The following is a 20000-nucleotide window of genomic DNA, read 5'->3' on the forward strand; positions in this document are numbered from 1 at the left end:
TTTGATTTTACTTGACTAATATTTATTGTTCCTAAAATCTGAATACCAAAAGAATGATTTTCTTCTTTTCTAAGATATTTTCAAAGAATAATAATGATAACAAATCTATCAAATGAGATAAAGGATTATGTTAATGATTCTATGAACAGAAGCATGTAATGTAAATAATTTTACAACTAATTAAAGGTATTCAAACTATTTAATTTATCCACTATATGTAATCTATTTACACATGTGTCGGGATGTCTAGAAAACATCTTCAGGTGATTTCTTTAAATTGTTCACAAAGCGTGATTTACAATCTAAAATCAGCTTTCTGCTTTTTGACATTACGGATAAATAGAGCTCTAAACCAATCTGTATTCCCTTGTTTAATGACTTGAAGATCGTAATTGATTTTTGATAGTGGAATGAATCTGTGCTAATTTTTCCAGCCTTATCGTCATCTTATTAACACGTAGACAACACCCCAACCAACATTTATATTTACATATGTATTCATATATTTATATATACACATACATACACACATATGCATATACTTGTAGCTATAAATGTTATGTTTAAATACATATATAGGTTGTATATATATACATATGTATTTGACATTTGAATCTGTATAACGCTCTCTGAGTGGACAACTCGCTCACGAAATCAAGGTAATCTTGTTGGGATGATCCATCCTGACGTCACAACTAGGGCGGAGTTTTTCTTGGACATGTGTATAAAGGAAATGACTCTTTGTGCCTTCTTCAGTCTCATCGCAGTCTCTCCATAACAAAATGGTTTTCAAGGCATGTATACTTGTCATTCAAATTGTCTGATCAGTCAAACTTTTCGCCTTCTAGCTGTAATTAAAGATGGCCATAAAGATATTTCTAACAGTTCCATTGTATTGCAGGTATTAGCACTGGCCACGCTTGTGGTAGCCGCAGTAGCCCTTCCAGATAGTCCTCCTACATATGGGTACTCCGCTCCCACACCCGCCTACGCACCTGCCAAGTACGATTTCAACTACGCTGTAAACGACCAAGCATCTGGTAACGACTTCGGACATCAGGAAGCCCGTGATGGCGATAACACTCAGGGATCCTATTACGTCCTACTTCCCGACGGTCGTCTACAGAAGGTGACATACAATGTCAATGGAGACTCCGGTTACGTGGCTGATGTCACCTACGAGGGAGAGGCTCAATACCCCAGCCCAAAGGCCTCTTATGGCCCTCCTCAACCTTCTTACAAGCCGCCTACCCCTTCATATGCATAAGAAAAAGTACCATGGATATTTATTGATATTGGATATTTGTAAATACTAAATATAAAACCTGCATACTTTGACTGAAGAAGTTTTACATCCTCTACCTGAATTATGTACATTTTCTTAAATGCTATTGTTGCAGAAGAATCCAGTCTCTCATTAAACATATATAAACGCATATTCAACTAATCAGGTAGCAATATATATATATGTATATGTTTATTTGTATACATTCATACATATATTTGAATGTATATGTATACATACATTTAAATGTATATTTATACATACATTTGAATGTATATGTATAGATACATACATACAGAGAAGAAAGCGAGCGAGCAATGGAGGGGAAAAAAGAAATTCGTCTTATCCTACATGGCATCTTTTGTGGGTTTTATGAAATACGGAGGCTTCTGAACTGATATAGAGTCTTTGCAAGTATACTTTTATTCTACTTTAGATCGACTTAGTTCAGTATTTGGATTTGGTTTCACGTACCTTTTTATCGTGTATATGGCACATACACATACTCACATGCACAAATATGTGTGTGCAATAGTGTATGTGTGCGTATGCGTGTGTTCACAAACACACAAATAAGTAAATATATACAGTAGCCTCATATATTTCATATCATAGTTTAGTATTGCACTTACCTGAATTATGTAAAATGTTAATGATGCAAAAATCTGAATTAAAAGAATCCAGCCCTTCTTCATTAAACACACATTTATAACAAACATATTTCAACTAATTAGGAACTCACATATATGTATGATGTGTATGATGAAGGGAGGGAGGGAGAATGAAAAAGATTCATCTAATCATTTATGGTATCTTTTATTGGTTGAATGAAATACGGAGGCTTCTGAGACTTATGAACAATGAACTGTGTCCATTTCATGTTTTGCTAACTTCGAAGAAGTCTGTATTTGAATGCTCCATTTAATGGTTTGACTTTGAATTATATATGAATTATTGAATTTTATTCTACTTTAAATCGACTAGTTAATTGGCATTGATATCATATATATATATATATATATATATATATATATATATATATATATATATATATATATATATATATATATATATATATATATATATATATATATATATATATATATACACACACACAAATATATATATATATATATATATATATATATATATATGTATATCATATATGTGCGTATAAATGTGTTTGTGAGTGTGTGTTTGTGTTAATATTTCAAATCAGAAGTTGGTTCCATTCCATGCCTTAGGTCTATTGGAGGTATGTTATAAGAACACCATGAATTTCAGGAATAGATGTAATCTCGTCGAATGATCATAATAGAAAAAAAAAATGTATATAAACCATCATTAATGTATTTTTTGTATTTATATAAAACATCCATCTTAATGTGTTTAGAATAATGAGATTTGTTGTCAGATATCTATTTGAAGTATAAGTTCGCTAAGCTTTTAATTTGTAATTTACTCATACTGTCCGATTTATTAATATTGTGATGGTTGATTACTTTTAAAGAGATACTTGTATATTGCCCCCTATATCATGACGTTATACGGAGAGTATTGTCTATACATCTATATAAAATTGTCCCATATCCAGTGTTTCTTAAAAAGATCCAACATTTATGTAACATCACCGGAGGGGAAGAGTCGGTCACAAAAGAAGTCAAGGCAATCTTGTTGGGATGATATTCCTGACGTCATGACATGGGGTGGAGTTTTTCTTGTATATAAGAAAGGCTTCGCTTTGTCTTTGTCAGTCTCTTCGCAGTCTAACCACAGTCTCTTTCCACCGTCATGGCATTCAAGGTAGGAAATGCATTATTCAGCCTTCTAAATGTCGCTAAAACTCGTCTATGAAAAATATCCTTTTTCACCCCATGTTACTAATTATTTAAATATACCACAGGTATTTGCACTGGCCTCCTTTGTGGTCGCCGCCATCGCCCTTCCAGATAGTCAACCTACCTATGGCTACTCTGCTCCCACACCCGCTTATGCACCCGCCAAGTATGACTTCAACTACGCCGTAAACGACCCTCCATCTGGTAACGACTTCGGACATCAGGAAGCCCGTGATGGTGACAACACACAGGGATCCTACTACGTTCAGCTTCCCGACGGTCGTCTGCAAAGGGTTACTTACACTGTCAACGGAGACTCCGGTTACGTGGCTGATGTCACCTACGAAGGAGAGGCTCAGTACCCCAGCCCACAGGCCTCTTATGGGCCTCCTCAGCCTTCCTACAAGCCACCCACCCCTTCTTACGCTTAAGGGACAGAACTAAGGATATTTATTGATCTCGAGTCTTTGTAGATATTAAATATTAAAGTAGCAAACTCTATCTTTAGTAGTTTTATATCCTCATCATAATCGTATAATATGTATTACTTATCATGCTCCTGGTATCTATCTATCCATCTGTCTGTCTATCGATCATATAATCAATCTTCATATATAACATAAATTCAATTCCTTCGCGTTTTGAGGAAAAGTAACAACTAATCAGTGTAACGACTGACTGAAATAATGACATTTCTGTTTTGGAATATATATACATGTATATATACATATACATACATACATACATACATATATATATATATATATATATATATATATATATATATATATATATACATGTTCAGTAACTCATTGCCAGTGATGTTGCACCTGATTTGTTTTTTTTTTGTTTGCTTGTCGTCACTATTCCATGGATTCACATAGTTCATCTATTATTGCTATTGATAATGTGTTTGGATGCCTTAAATCTTAAGATCTGGATTACATTTTTTGTTATATCTTATATCTATATATGTCATGTATCATGTCGAAGTCCTTTTATATTTGTATCTCTTGCTAACTCACTTACACAGACATGTATACAGACATACATAATTACACATACACACTCACTTAAATGCATGATTTCGTTACTGATGGTGACTTGATATTCAGTATCTGAATTAAATATATACGAAAAAAAAAAACACACAAAAAAACATGGCATCAAATCGGCCCAATATACTCCTAACAACTGTAAAAGAGATATAAATTCGAAGTGTTTCTATAGAGAGATGATTTTGTCAGAAAGACACATATAAAGATATTGTCCAATAAGGCACGATTAACACATTTCAAATTTGACATTTTCTTCGACATCGTCTTAAAGCAAGAGGTCCAATCTAGAGCTGCTATATTTTCTAATATTTTGAGAATGTTAGTTGCGGCACATTACATATCAAGTTTACCTATAATTTAGATATCTAAGGCTCAATATAGTAATACGATCTTTATTATGTTACTTCCTACTAGTGTGTAGTCATAAATTAATAGGAATACTCGTAAATGTATACGTATATGTCGGCGTAATGAAATCACACTGATTATATATATATACATATATATATATATATATATATATATATATATACATATATATATACATATATATATATATATATATATATATATATATATATATATATATATATATATATATATATATATATATATATATAATTGATAAAACACTGCCACAAATTGAAAGGAAAAACTCGCGACTTTTCGAACTTTTCTATGAAAGTTCCTCATCAGGCGTAAGCAATCCAAAAGATTCACTTTTAGATTGCTTATGCCTGATGAGGAACTTTCTTTTAAAAAGTTCGAAACGTCGTTAGTTTTTCCTTTCAATTTGTGGCAGTGTTTTATCAATTCTGTTATGTGCACGTTACTGTGTTTGTGTTTTCTGTGATTCATATATATATATATATATATATATATATATATATATATATATATATTTATATATATACATATAACACAAACACATATATAGAGAGACAAGCATGAATATTCAAAATAATAGATATGTATATAGCTAAATAAATATATGAGTGAGTAAATAAATATATATGTATATATATCGATTGATAGGTAGATAGATAGGTAGATATAGGTACATACATAAATTGATTGATAAATAAGTAAATAAATATATATATATATATATATATATATATATATAAATAAATATATGCACATACACGTATATGTATATTCATATGTATACACACGAACACACACACACACACACACACACACACACACACACACACACACACATATATATATATATATATATATATATATATATATATATATATATATATATATATATATATATATATATATGTATATGTACATATAGATACAGATAGAGATATATACACACATATGTGTATATATAATTATATTTATAAATATATATTTTTGTATGTACATTTATGTAATCGATTTATCCCTACATACATACGTATATATTTTTACATATATATGCAAATATATATATACATACATACATACATACATACATATATATATATATATATATATATATATATATATATATATATATATATATATATGTGTGTGTGTGTGTAATGGATACATATATGTACATATTTATAGATATGTGTTTGTAAGAATATATACAGTAATGTTTTTATTACGTAAAATATATATATAATTTTTCGTCTCTAAATTTCAATTCAAGGTGTTAAGCAATGGAAAATTTCTCTTGTAAATCAGCATGAACATATTCATACTAATACACATTTTTTCATGCTAACACCTGGAAAATTGGCGTATGCCGTTTAAAAAGAGTGTCATGTTAATATTTGTTTATAGAATAGGAAGTTAAAAGCTATCGTCATTCTCATCATATTTGGACATTGCATATCCGTGAATTTATTTAGAATTGATATGACTTCCACACTGACCTTCAAAAGTAATGAGAACATTGCATTACTGGAGGGAAAACTCGTTCACTGAGTCAAGGTAATCTTGTTGGTGTATTTCCTGACGTCATGACATGGGTGGAGTTTTTCTAGTATAAATGAGAGGCATCGCTCTGTCTTCGTCAGTCTCATCACAGTCTCTTACTACTAACATGGCATTCAAGGTATGAATATACATTATTCAAGAAGTTTGATATTTCAAATCTTCAACCTTCTAGATATCACTTAAATCGATCAATTGTAAATATTATTAAGAATTCAAATATATTGCAGGTATTTGCACTGGCCTCCTTAGTGGTCGCCGCCATCGCCCTTCCAGACAGCCAACCTACCTATGGCTACTCTGCTCCCACACCGGCCTATGCACCCGCCAAGTATGACTTCAACTATGCTGTAAACGACCCTCCATCTGGTAACGACTTCGGACATCAGGAAGCCCGTGATGGTGACAACACACAGGGATCCTACTACGTTCAGCTTCCCGACGGTCGTCTGCAAAGGGTTACTTACACTGTCAACGGAGACTCCGGTTACGTGGCTGATGTCACCTACGAAGGAGAGGCCCAATACCCTAGCCCACAAGCCTCTTATGGGCCTCCTCAGCCTTCCTATAAGCCACCAACCCCTTCCTACAAGCCACCCACCCCTTCTTACGCTTAAGGAGCAGAACTAAGAATATTTATTGATGTCGGGTCTTTGTAGATATTGAATATTAAAGTAGCATACTTCACCTTTAGTAGTTCTATATCCTCATCATTATCATTAATATATTATTGCTTTTCGTGTTTTGTATATACCGTTTATCACTCCATCTATGTATTATGCAATCATTCTATCCCTATGCATAGCCTAAACTGAGTTCCTTCTTCTCTTTGATATTTTGAGGGAAAAATCCATTCTGAGATAAATTATTCGGCCATTACTTGAGTGACGACTGACTGACATAAATATATATTGAATCTACCTTGAGATCTGAAATAACTCCATACTGCTACGGATGAAATCGTTCATTAAAAATGCATTAGATGTGTGGAGAGTCAAAAAAAAAAAAAAAAAAAAAGTACTCAAAATTTACTGCAAACTGATTTTTTTCAGTTTATCCTCACTATGTCACTGATTTACCAAGGTATATATTACCTCTTTTGATAAAGTGTTTGGATGTCATAGAAGTCCCTTGTACTCTGGAATACATATTTTGTTATATTTTATATCTATGTTACATGTCACCTCTGTTGAATAATACAATTCGAAATTCTTCTATTGTTAAATATCTCACTCACTCAGCCATAGGTATGCACACAGATAATTGCACACAAACATACATTTTTATGCTTAAGTGCATGACACCGTTACTGATGGTGACTTTGACATTCAGCATCTGAAGTACATATGGAAACACATAACATTGCATAACTATTTCTGTAGATATAATATTCGTCAGCTACATATAAAGTTATTTCCCAATAAGGCATCACTAATATTTTGATAATGTTCACTGCGGGACATTATGTATCATGTCTGCTTTTGATTTAGAAATGTAGAGCTCATTATACTAATGTAATCTATGTTGTGTTACAACTTACTTATATGAAGTTCATAGATAATTTAGAATGATTTTAAATGTCTCTAACTCGGCGATTATATACATAAACACACACACACACACACACACATATATATATATATATACATACATATAATACATATATACATATGTATATATATACATATGAATATATATACATATACATATATATATATATATATATATATATATATATATATATATATATATACATATATACATACATATGTACATATATAAAAACACACATATATGCATAGGTGTGTATATACTTGTCTATATATAGATAGATAATAGCATGAATAAGGAAATGAATACATAGGGAGGCAGATAGATTGGTAGATATAGATATATATACATAAACTGATAAATAAATGAATATAGATGTATATATACACATATATATGAATAAATAGATGTATGTATGTGTATGTGTGTATATATACCTATACGCATATACAAATACACGTATATGTATATTTCTATATATTGATATATGAATATGATTATATATATCTATTTATTCATCTATTCATTTCTGTATACAATCTGAAATGTACATATGTATACATATGTATATGTATATACATATGCATATACATGTATATATATCTATATATATATTTATATATACACATATCTATCTATGTGTATACCTATATGTGTATATCTGCATATAATTAATTTTGGAAGGCTGTTAGTTTATTATGATGAATCTCTGCTTATTTGTTTATGTATATATATATATTTATATATACACGAGATCTCTGCTTATTTGTTCCCGTCTAATCGACATCATGATATCACGTAAACAGCAACCCCCTTCACACACACATCACGATCATAGTATAATTTTAATATTTGTTTGGGAAAAGGATGTTTGAAACCATCATCATTCTTATCCCACTGAGACATCATAATGTTAATTGCATATTAGTCATCGGGAAAAGTATATTCCTCATGATTTTTTCTTTTTTTAACAGTACGACTTCCACACAAACCTTAAAAACGTGAACGTCCGCATGTGGAACACTCCCCGAGGGAAAAATTCCCTCACGAAATCAAGGTAATCTTGTTGGGATGATCTTTCGTGACGTCACAACATGGGCGGGGTTTTTCTTGGACATTTGTATAAAGGAAATGGCTCTCTGTACCTTCTTCAGTCACATAGGAGTCTCTCTTAAACATAATGGTTTTCAAGGCATGTATATTTGTCATTCCAAAAGTCGAATTGGGGAAAAATTTCGCCCTCTGGAATATATATGCACATGAATGATGATCATAGAAATATTTCTAACCGTTCCATTACATTGCAGATATTAGCACTGGCCACGCTTGTGGTAGCCACAGTCGCCCTTCCAGATAGTCATCCTACATATGGGTACTCCGCTCCCACACCCGCCTACGCACCTGCCAAGTACGACTTCAACTACGCTGTAAACGACCAAGCATCTGGTAACGACTTCGGACATCAGGAAGCCCGTGATGGCGATAACACTCAGGGATCCTATTACGTCCTACTTCCCGACGGTCGTCTACAGAAGGTGACATACAATGTCAATGGAGACTCCGGTTACGTGGCTGATGTCACCTACGAGGGAGAGGCTCAATACCCCAGCCCAAAGGCCTCTTATGGCCCTCCTCAACCTTCTTACAAGCCGCCTACCCCTTCATATGCATAAGAAAAAGTACCATGGATATTTATTGATGTTGGATATTTGTAAATACTAAATATAAAACCTGCATACTTTGACTGTAGAAGTTTTACATCCTCCACCTGAATTATGTAAATTTTATTTAATGCCATTGTTGCAGAACTTGGAATATCAGAAGAATCTAGTCCCTCATTAAACATATATAAACGCATATTCAACTAATAAGGTAGCAATATATATGTATATATATATATTTATATATACGCATATTTGTATTCATGTATACATATATTTGAATGAATATGTATACATACATACATACATAGAGAAGAAAGCGAGCGAGCAATGGAGGGTAAAAAAGAGATTCGTCTTATCCTACATGGCATCATTTGTGGGTTGAATGAAATACGGAGGCTTCTGAACAAATATCGAGTCTTTGTAAGTATACTTTTATTCTACTTTAGATCGACTTAGTTCAGTAATTGGATTTGGTTTCACGTACCTTTTTATCGTGTATATGGCACATACACACTCGCATGCACATATATATATGTGTGTGTAATAGTGTATGTGTGCGTATGCGTGTGTTCACAAACACACAAATAAGTAAATATATACAGTAGTCTCATATATTTCAAATTAAATTTTAGTATTACACTTACCTGAATTATGTAAAATGCTAATGATGCAGAAAACTGAATTAAAAGAATCCAGCCCTTCTCCATTAAACACACATTTATAACAAACATATTTCAATTAATTAGGAACACACATATACACATATATGTATGATGAAGGGAGGGAGGGAGAAAGAAAAAGATTCATCTAATCATTTATGGTATCTTTTATTGATTTAATGAAATACGGAGGCTTCTGAGACTTATGAACAATGAACTGCGTCCATTTCATGTTTCAAACTTACTTATTTTGATAAGTTCGAAGAGAAGTTTGTATCTGAATGCTCCATTTAATGGTTTGATTTTGAATTATATATGAAATATTGGCTTTTATACTACTTTAAGTTAATTGGCATTGATATCATATATATATATATATATATATATATATATATATATATATATATATATATACATATATATGTATATGTATGATATATATATGCGGATAAGTGTGTTTGTGAGTGTGTGTGTTGGAATTTCAAATCAGAAGTTGGTTCCATTCCATGCCTTAGGTCTATTGGAGGTATATTATAAGAATACCATGAATTTCAGAGATAAATGTAATATCGTCGAATGATCACAATAGAAAAAATAAGTGTATATAAACCATCATTAATGTATTTTTGTATTCATATGAAACATTCATCTTAATGTGTTTAGAATAATGAGATTTGTTCTCAGATATCTATTTGAAGTATAAGTTCGCTAAGCTTTTCATTGGTAATTTGCTCATACTATCCGGTTTATTAATATTGTGATGGTTGATTTCTTTTAAACAGATACTTGTATATTGTCCCCTATATCATGACGTTACACGGAGAGTATCGTCTATATATTTATATAAAATTGTTTGTCCCATATCCAGTGTTTCTTAAAAAGATCCAACATTTATGTAACATCACCGGAGGGGAATAGCCGGTCACAAAAGAAGTCAAGGCAATCTTGTTGGGATGATATTCCTGACGTCATGACATGGGGTGGAGTTTTTCTTGTATATAAGAAAGGCTTCGCTCTGTCTTTGTCAGTCTCTTCGCAGTCTAACCACAGTCTCTTTCCACCGTCATGGCATTCAAGGTAGGAAATGCATTATTCAGCCTTCTAAATGTCGCTAAAACTCGTCTATGAAAAATATCCTTTTTCACCCCATGTTACTAATTATTCAAATATACCACAGGTATTTGCACTGGCCTCCCTTGTGGTCGCCGCCATCGCCCTTCCAGATAGTCAACCTACCTATGGCTACTCTGCTCCCACACCCGCTTATGCACCCGCCAAGTATGACTTCAACTACGCCGTAAACGACCCTCCATCTGGTAACGACTTCGGACATCAGGAAGCCCGTGATGGCGACAACACACAGGGATCCTACTACGTTCAGCTTCCCGACGGTCGTCTGCAAAGGGTTACTTACACTGTCAACGGAGACTCCGGTTACGTGGCTGATGTCACCTACGAAGGAGAGGCTCAGTACCCCAGCCCACAGGCCTCTTATGGGCCTCCTCAGCCTTCCTACAAGCCACCAACCCCTTCCTACAAGCCACCCACCCCTTCTTACGCTTAAGGAGCAGAACTAAGAATATTTATTGATCTCGGGTCTTTGTAGATATTGAATATTAAAGTAGCATACTTCACCTTTAGTAGTTCTATATCCTCATCATTATCATTTAATAAATTACTGATTTTCGTGTTTTGTATATACCTAAACTATGTATTGTGCAATCAATCTATCCCTATGCATAGCCTAAACTGAGTTACTTCTTCGCTTTGATATTTTAAGGGAAAAATCCATTTTGAGATAAATGATTCCGCCATTACTTGAGTGACGACTTGACTGAGATAAAGATATATTGAATCTACCTTGAGATCTGGAATAGCTCCATACTGGTACAAATTAAATCTTTAAAAATGCATTAGATGTGTGGGAAGTAAAAAAAAAAAAAGTATTCAAAACTTACCGCAAACAGTTTTTTTTTCAGTTTATCCTCACTATGTCACTGATTTACCAAGGTATATATTACTGCTTTTGATAAAGTGTTTGGATGCCATAGAAGTCCCTTGTGATCTAAAATACACATTTTGTTATATTTTATACCTATGTTACATATCACCTCTGTTGAATAGTACAATTTGAAGTTCTTTTATTATATATCTCACTCACTCAGCCATAGGCATGCACACACAGATAATTACACACAAACATATATTTTTATGCTTAAATGCATGATACCGTCACTGATGGTGACTTTGACATTCAGCATCATTGCATCAAGTCGGAAATTTCAACTGTTTCTGTAGAGATGATATTCGTCAGATACATATAAAGATATTTCTCAATGAGGCATCACTAATATTTTGATAATGTTCACTGCGGGCCATTATGTATCATGTCTGCTTTTGATTTAGATATTTAGAATTCATTATACTAATGTAATCTATGTTGTGTTACTACTTACTTATATGAAGTTCATAAATAATTTGGAATTATATTAAACGTCTATATCTCAGCGATTATATACATACACACACACAGACATACCCGCACGCACCCACACACACACACACACACATATATATATTTACATATATATACATATATATAATACATACATTTGAATATATATGTATATATATACATATATATGTGTATATATACACATATACATACATATATATACATATATAACCACACACATATATGCATAGGTGTGTATATACTTGTCTATATATAGATAGATAATCGCATGAATGAATAAGGAAATGAATACATAGGCAGGCAGATAGATTGATAGATATAGATATATACATAAACTGATATTTAAATGAATAGGAATGTATATATACACATATATATGAATAAATAGATATATGTGTGTTATGTATGTATATATACATATACGCATATATGAATACACTATGCATATTTGTATATATAGATATATGAATATGATTATATATTTATTTATTTGTTTATTCATATATTTATTTCTGTATACAATCTTAGATATACATACATTTACATATGTATATGTATGTACATATACACATACATGTATATATATACATATACATATAATATATATACATACATACATATATATATATATATATATATATATATATATATATATATATATATATATATATGTATACACACACACATCTATCTGTGCGTGTATGTATGTGTATATCTGCATATAATTGATTTTGGAAGGCTGTTAGTTTATTATGTTGAATATTTGTTGCAGTCTAATCGTCATCATGATATCACGTAAACAGCACCCTCCCCCCCTCCGCTCCATACAACCACATCACGATCATTGTATCATTTCAATATTTGTTTGGGAAAAGGATGTTTGAAACCATTGTCATTCTTATACCACTGAGACATCATAATGTTAATTGTTAATATTAAATATAAAACCTGCATACTTTGACTGAAGTTTTACATCATCTACCTGAATGATGTACATTTTCCTAAATGCCATTATTGCAGAACTCGGAATATCAGAAGAATCTTGATATTAAGCATATATAACGCGACAATACACAGGGATCCTACTTCGTTCAGCTTCCCGACGGTCGTCTGCAAAGGGTTACTTACACTGTCAACGGAGACTCCGGTTACGTGGCTGATGTCACCTACGAAGGAGAGGCCCAGTATTCCAGCCCAAAGGCCTCATATGGGCCTCATCAGCCTTCCTACAAGCCACCTACCCCTTCTTACGCTTAAGGAGAAGAACTAAAGATATTTATTGATATCGGGTCTTTGTAGATATTAAATATTAAAGTAGCAGACTTCACCTTTAGTAGTTCTAATAATAATATATTTTATATATTACTGATTTTCATGTTCTTGTATATATTTATCTAACTCTCCATCTGTGTATTATACAATCTATTTATCCCTATGTATAGCCTAAATTCAGTTCCTTCTTCGCTATGATATTTTAAGGGAAAATCCATTTAGTGAGATAAATGATTCCGCCAATACTTCAGTGACGACTGACTGAGATAAAGAGATTTCTGATATTTGTTATGAAAATCTAATTTGTATGTTAGTTCCAATAACTCCATGCTGGTACAGATGAAATTGTTCATTGATGATGCATTAGATGTATGGAGAGTAAAAAAAAGTATTCAAAATTTACTGCAAATTACATTGAAGATTTAAAAAATGTATTTTAGCTTATCCTCACTATGCCATTGATTTAAACATTATATTTATTACTGCTTTTAATGTGTTTGGATGCATTACAAGTATCTTGAGCCTTGAGATACCTTTTTTGTTATATTTCACATTTATGTTATATATCACGTCTGTCGAATAATACAGTTCGAAATTCTATTATGCCTGTCTCTCACTCATCCATAGGCATGCACACACAGATAATTACACATGAGCATACATATTTTTATGCTTAAATGCATGATAGCGTTACTGATGGTGACTTTGATATTTAGCATCTGAGGCATATATGAAACACATAATTTTGCATCAAGTCGGCCTTGTAACACAAACGGAATTTTCAACTATTTTTTTTTTTCGTCTGACACTTATAAAGATTTTATAGATAAACACAAATATATAACACACACACACACACATATATATGTACATATATATACATATATAGACAGACATACACACACACACACACACACACACACAGATATATATATATATATATATATATATATATATATATATATATACGTAAATATATATTCATACATATATATATGTTTACACACACACACACACACACACACACACACACACATATATATATATATATATATATATATATATATATATATATATATATATATACACACATATATATACATATATACACATATAATTGTTTACATCTATCTATCTATCTATATATCTATACATATATACATAAAAATAAATACTTACATATGCACATACATACAGCTATAAATACATATATGCACACACACACACACACACACACACACACACACACACACACACACACACACACATATATATATATATATATATATATATACATATATATGCATATATATGTATATATGTATGTATGTATGTATATATACACAATATATATATTCATGCATCTGAAAAGGAAGATGCATAAAAAAGGAATAGGTAATAGTATTAATGAATAAAGAAATGAATACATAGGCAGGCAGATAGATAGATAGACATAGATGTATTCATAAACTGATAGATAAACGACTGTATATGTATACATGCACACATATATGAAGAAAGAGATAAGCATGTATATATATTATATATATGTAAATATATATATATATATATATATATATATATATATATATATATATATATATATATACGCATATATGCATATATAGAGCACACACACACACACACATATATATATGTGTGTGTGTGTGTATGTATGTGTCTGTGGGTGTATGTGTGCCTGTGTGTGGGTATATACATACGTATATACAAATATACATATATGTATATTTTGTATATATAGATATATGTATATGAATATATATGTATAAGTGTTTTCATTCAGCTATTTCTATATAAAAGCTGAAATATATATATGTATATATATATATTTATATGTATGTATGTATACATATGTATGTATATGTATATATATATGTATATGCACAAACACACACATGTATATATATATGTATATATGTGTAAATGTGTGTGTATGTATGCATATAATTGATTTTGGAAAGTTGTTGGTTAATCATGATAAAATGAATCTCTGCTTATTTATTCCCGTATTATCGATATCATAATATTAAGTAAACAGTAGCTCCCCCCCTCATCATGATCGTAGTATAATTTCAATATTTGTTTAGGAAAATGATGTTTGAAAAAATCGTCATTTTTATCCCATTCAAACATCATATGTTAATTGCATATAAGTCATCGGGAAAAGTGTATTCCTCATGAATAAAAAAAGAAAAAAAGAAGAGAATAAAACAGTACGACTTCCACACAAACCTTAAAAAAATAATGTGAACGGCCGCGTGTGTAACACTCCCTGAGGGAAAAACTCGCTTACGAAATCAAGGTAATCTTGTTAGGATGATCTTTCGTGACGTCACAACATGGGCGGGGTTTTTCTTGGACATTTGTATAAAGGAAATGGCTTTCTGTGCCTTCTTCAGTCTCATCGCAGTCTCTCCATAAGAAAATGGTTTCCAAGGCATGTATATTTGTCATTCCAAAAGTCGAATTGGTTAAACTTTTCGCTTTCTAGCTATACATAAAGATGATCATCAAGATATTTCTAACCGTTCCATTCTATTGCAGGTATTAGCACTGGCCGCACTTGTGGTAGCCGCAGTAGCCCTTCCAGATAGTCATCCTACATATGGGTACTCCGCTCCCACACCCGCCTACGCACCTGCCAAGTACGATTTCAACTACGCTGTAAACGACCAACCATCTGGTAACGACTTCGGACACCAGGAAGCCCGTGATGGCGATAACACTCAGGGATCCTATTACGTCCTACTTCCCGACGGTCGTCTACAGAAGGTGACATACAATGTCAATGGAGACTCCGGTTACGTGGCTGATGTCACCTACGAGGGAGAGGCTCAATACCCCAGCCCAAAGGCCTCTTATGGCCCTCCTCAACCTTCTTACAAGCCGCCTACCCCTTCATATGCTTGAGAAAAAGCACCATGGATATTTATTGATATTGGATGTTTTTAAATACTGAATATAAAACCTGCATATTTCGTTTTATGAAGTTTTACATAACCTTCCTGAATTATATACTTTTCCTAAATACCTTTGTTGCAGAACTCAGAATATCAAAATAATCCAATCCTTCATTATACATATATAAACCTATTACTAATCATATATATACATATACATATGTATATATATCAGTGTATGTATATTTATATACTTTTATATATATATATATGAATAGATATGTAAAAACACATATAACACACCGTCACACACACATAGCGAGGGAGGAAGAAATAAATAGATCGATCCATCTAATCTTTTGAGGGTTGAATGAGATATATGGGCCTCTAAAACTTATGGAAAATGAACCTCTATCCATGTATGTTTCAAACTTACCTAGACTGATAATTAGAATCTGCGGCGCAAGGATGTCTGCAATTAAATGGTTTGACTATCAAATAAGTCTTTGCAAATATGCTTTTATTCTACTCTAGATCGAATTAGTTGAGTAATTGCATATGATTTCACGTCCCTTTTTATCGTGTTTATGACACACACATGTGTGTGTGTTTGTGTATCTTAGTTTATGTGTTTGTATACGGGAGTGGGCACATATACACATAGCTAAATAGATACAGTAGCCTCATAAATTTCAAATCAGATATTAGTATTACATCATCTACCTGAATTATGCACAATTTCCTAAATGCCATTGTTGCAGAATTCAGAATTAAAAGAATTAAACAATTCTTAATTACACACACATATATATTTTCAAATGATCAGCAATATATATATATATATATATATATATATATATATATATATATATATATATATATATATGTATATACATGTGTGTGTATGCTTGTATATACATATACATGTATGTATATATATAATATATCTATATCTATATATGTATATCTATATCTGTATATCTATATCTATATCTATATATCTATATATCTATATCTATATCTATATATTTATATACCCATATATATATTTGTTCATATGTAGACATTTCAATGAATAAATGCATACACACACACATACAGTATATATATATATATATATATATATATATATATATATATATATATATATATATATATATATATATATATATATATATATAAGCACAAATATAAATAAAGATATATATATAAATATATATATATATATATATATATATATATATATAGAAAAAGTGAGGGATGGTAGGGAAGTGGGAAGAGAGACAGAAAGAGAGAGAGATTCATGTAAATGCTTCACGGTTCCTTTTATGGGTTGAATGGAATACGGAGGTTTCTGAGACATGAACAATGAATCTTATTTTGGCAACTTTGAAATGAAGTCTGCAATTGAATTATCCATTTAATGATTTGAGTTTGTCTAATTGAATATTTAGTTTAGGCAATCATACTTTAATTCTACTTCAGATCGACTCAATTAATTGAAATTGATATCCCACACACACAAACACAAACACATATATATATTCATAAACATACATACATACATGCATACATATATATATATATATATATATATATATATATATATATATATATATATATACTGTATTTATATACATATATACACATATATGTATATATATATATATATATATATATATATATATATATATATATATTTACGTATATTTATATATATGAATATATATGTATAAATATATACGTATATATATATATATACATACATACATACATATTTATATATAGCGATAAAAGTGTCATATTACTTTGATAATTTCATTTTTATTGTATGTCATCTCTCCATTAGGTTTCTTTACTGCATTCATTTGTTTTTTTCCTTATTCCGAGCCTCTTTGTTGTCTTAAGGATGGTGCCGGCAAGCATATATATATATACATATATACATACATACATACATACATATATATATATATATATATATATATATATATATACCTTGAGCATCATAGACTTAAGGTTTACTTTTATATAGATATTTAGATAATTCGCTCCCTATAACTTTATAATGTAGGTGGCCATATGAAGGTATCCGTCTAGGAAAAAAAAAATCTAACCATCACAATAACAATAAACCGAACAGAAGTAAATTATGAACTAAAATCTTAGCGAACTTTCTAAATACATAAAGATAGCTCATTTACATGAATACAGAGAAAAAACACTACTAGTGATTTATATGTGTTATATTCTTATTTCTTATTACTATCATTGTCATTAATCGACGAGGTTGCATGACAAAGAAAATCGATAACATTACTGTAGATTCTACTTTTTTTCATGGTGTCTAAAGTATAGTTCTTTATAACATAACTCAAAAATAACTAATACAGAACTAATTTCTGATTTGAAATTCATGAAGCTACAACAACTATCTACTGATCTATGTCAGTATATGTGCATACTTATATATATGCCTACATGCACATATATACAGATACACACACATTCACACACGCACATACACACAAATACATATATCAGATATATACAGTATATATATATATATATATATATATATATATATATATATATATATATATATATATATATATCTGATATATGTATTTGTGTGTATGTGCGTGTGTGAATGTGTAATTTAATTCATAATTTACTTCTGTTCGGTTTATTGTTATTGTGATGGTTAGATTTTTTTTTTCCTAGACGGATACCTTCATATGGCCACCTACATTATAAAGTTATAGGGAGCGAATTATTTAAATATCTATATAAAAGTAAACCTTAAGTCTATGATGCTCAAGGTACTCGAACACCATTGTATTTAATACGTGCATTATTTACATCTGTGAATTTACATTTTGAAAAATTCATGCCTAAAACGTTTATCCAGTAAGCAGTGTTCTTTGGTTGTTTCTGAAAACACTTATATAACATCACCGGAAGGGAAAATTTCGTCAGAAGAGAATTCAAGGCACTCTCATTTGGCTAATGTTCCCTGACGTCATGGTGTGGGTAGTGATTTTCCTATATAAATGAGAGGCATCGCTCTGTCGTCGTCAGTCTCATCACAATCCCATCCTACTAATATGGTATTCAAGGTATTTATATGCCTTATTCAAGAAGTCTAATACTTCAAACTTTCAGCCTTCTAGATATCACTAAATCATTTTAATTAAAAGGAGCCATTTTCACCCAATGTTACTAATTATTCAAATATACTACAGGTCTTGTAGTCTAGCGGATTCAGTACTGTGTCTGTCAATCTGACGGCGCGGGTTCGAGTCCCGGTCAAGGAGGTAAAATTTGTATTTCTA

General features: G+C 31.2%; 6 protein-coding genes across 6 annotated transcripts; all 6 read left to right on the forward strand.

Annotated features, from left to right (window-relative positions):
- The first annotated feature begins 777 nt into the window (after positions 1-777).
- LOC122249813 (uncharacterized) lies at positions 778-1323 on the forward strand. Its single transcript, XM_043010945.2, has one exon. The coding sequence runs from the start codon at positions 797-799 to the stop codon at positions 1265-1267; it is 471 nt and encodes a 156-aa protein (XP_042866879.2). The 5' UTR covers positions 778-796; the 3' UTR covers positions 1268-1323.
- A 1725-nt stretch (positions 1324-3048) lies between these two features.
- LOC122249831 (pro-resilin-like) lies at positions 3049-3624 on the forward strand. The gene is made up of 2 exons (XM_043010966.2): positions 3049-3088; positions 3189-3624. Exons 1-2 carry the CDS (start codon positions 3077-3079, stop codon positions 3552-3554), a joined length of 378 nt encoding a protein of 125 aa, XP_042866900.2. The 5' UTR covers positions 3049-3076; the 3' UTR covers positions 3555-3624.
- Positions 3625-6215: 2591 nt separating this feature from the next.
- On the forward strand, positions 6216-7065 carry LOC122249830 (cuticle protein 19-like). The gene is made up of 2 exons (XM_043010964.2): positions 6216-6243; positions 6353-7065. Exons 1-2 carry the CDS (start codon positions 6232-6234, stop codon positions 6737-6739), a joined length of 399 nt encoding a protein of 132 aa, XP_042866898.1. The 5' UTR covers positions 6216-6231; the 3' UTR covers positions 6740-7065.
- Positions 7066-8852: 1787 nt separating this feature from the next.
- LOC122249809 (cuticle protein 19-like) lies at positions 8853-9402 on the forward strand. Its single transcript, XM_086552495.1, has one exon. It carries the CDS (start codon positions 8927-8929, stop codon positions 9344-9346), a length of 420 nt encoding a protein of 139 aa, XP_086408621.1. The 5' UTR covers positions 8853-8926; the 3' UTR covers positions 9347-9402.
- A 1620-nt stretch (positions 9403-11022) lies between these two features.
- On the forward strand, positions 11023-11933 carry LOC122249827 (cuticle protein 19-like). Its single transcript, XM_043010961.2, has 2 exons — positions 11023-11073; positions 11174-11933. The coding sequence occupies exons 1-2, from the start codon at positions 11062-11064 to the stop codon at positions 11558-11560; spliced, it is 399 nt and encodes a 132-aa protein (XP_042866895.1). The 5' UTR covers positions 11023-11061; the 3' UTR covers positions 11561-11933.
- A 2182-nt stretch (positions 11934-14115) lies between these two features.
- LOC122249804 (cuticle protein 19-like) lies at positions 14116-16677 on the forward strand. The gene is made up of 2 exons (XM_086545698.1): positions 14116-14122; positions 16257-16677. The coding sequence occupies exons 1-2, from the start codon at positions 14116-14118 to the stop codon at positions 16673-16675; spliced, it is 426 nt and encodes a 141-aa protein (XP_086401824.1). The 3' UTR covers positions 16676-16677.
- The last annotated feature ends 3323 nt before the right edge of the window (positions 16678-20000 follow it).

This window comes from Penaeus japonicus, unplaced genomic scaffold (assembly GCF_977035675.1).
Source record: "Penaeus japonicus unplaced genomic scaffold, GWHDUDI00000001_assembly GWHDUDI00000002, whole genome shotgun sequence".
Classification (NCBI taxonomy): Eukaryota; Metazoa; Arthropoda; class Malacostraca; order Decapoda; family Penaeidae; genus Penaeus; species Penaeus japonicus.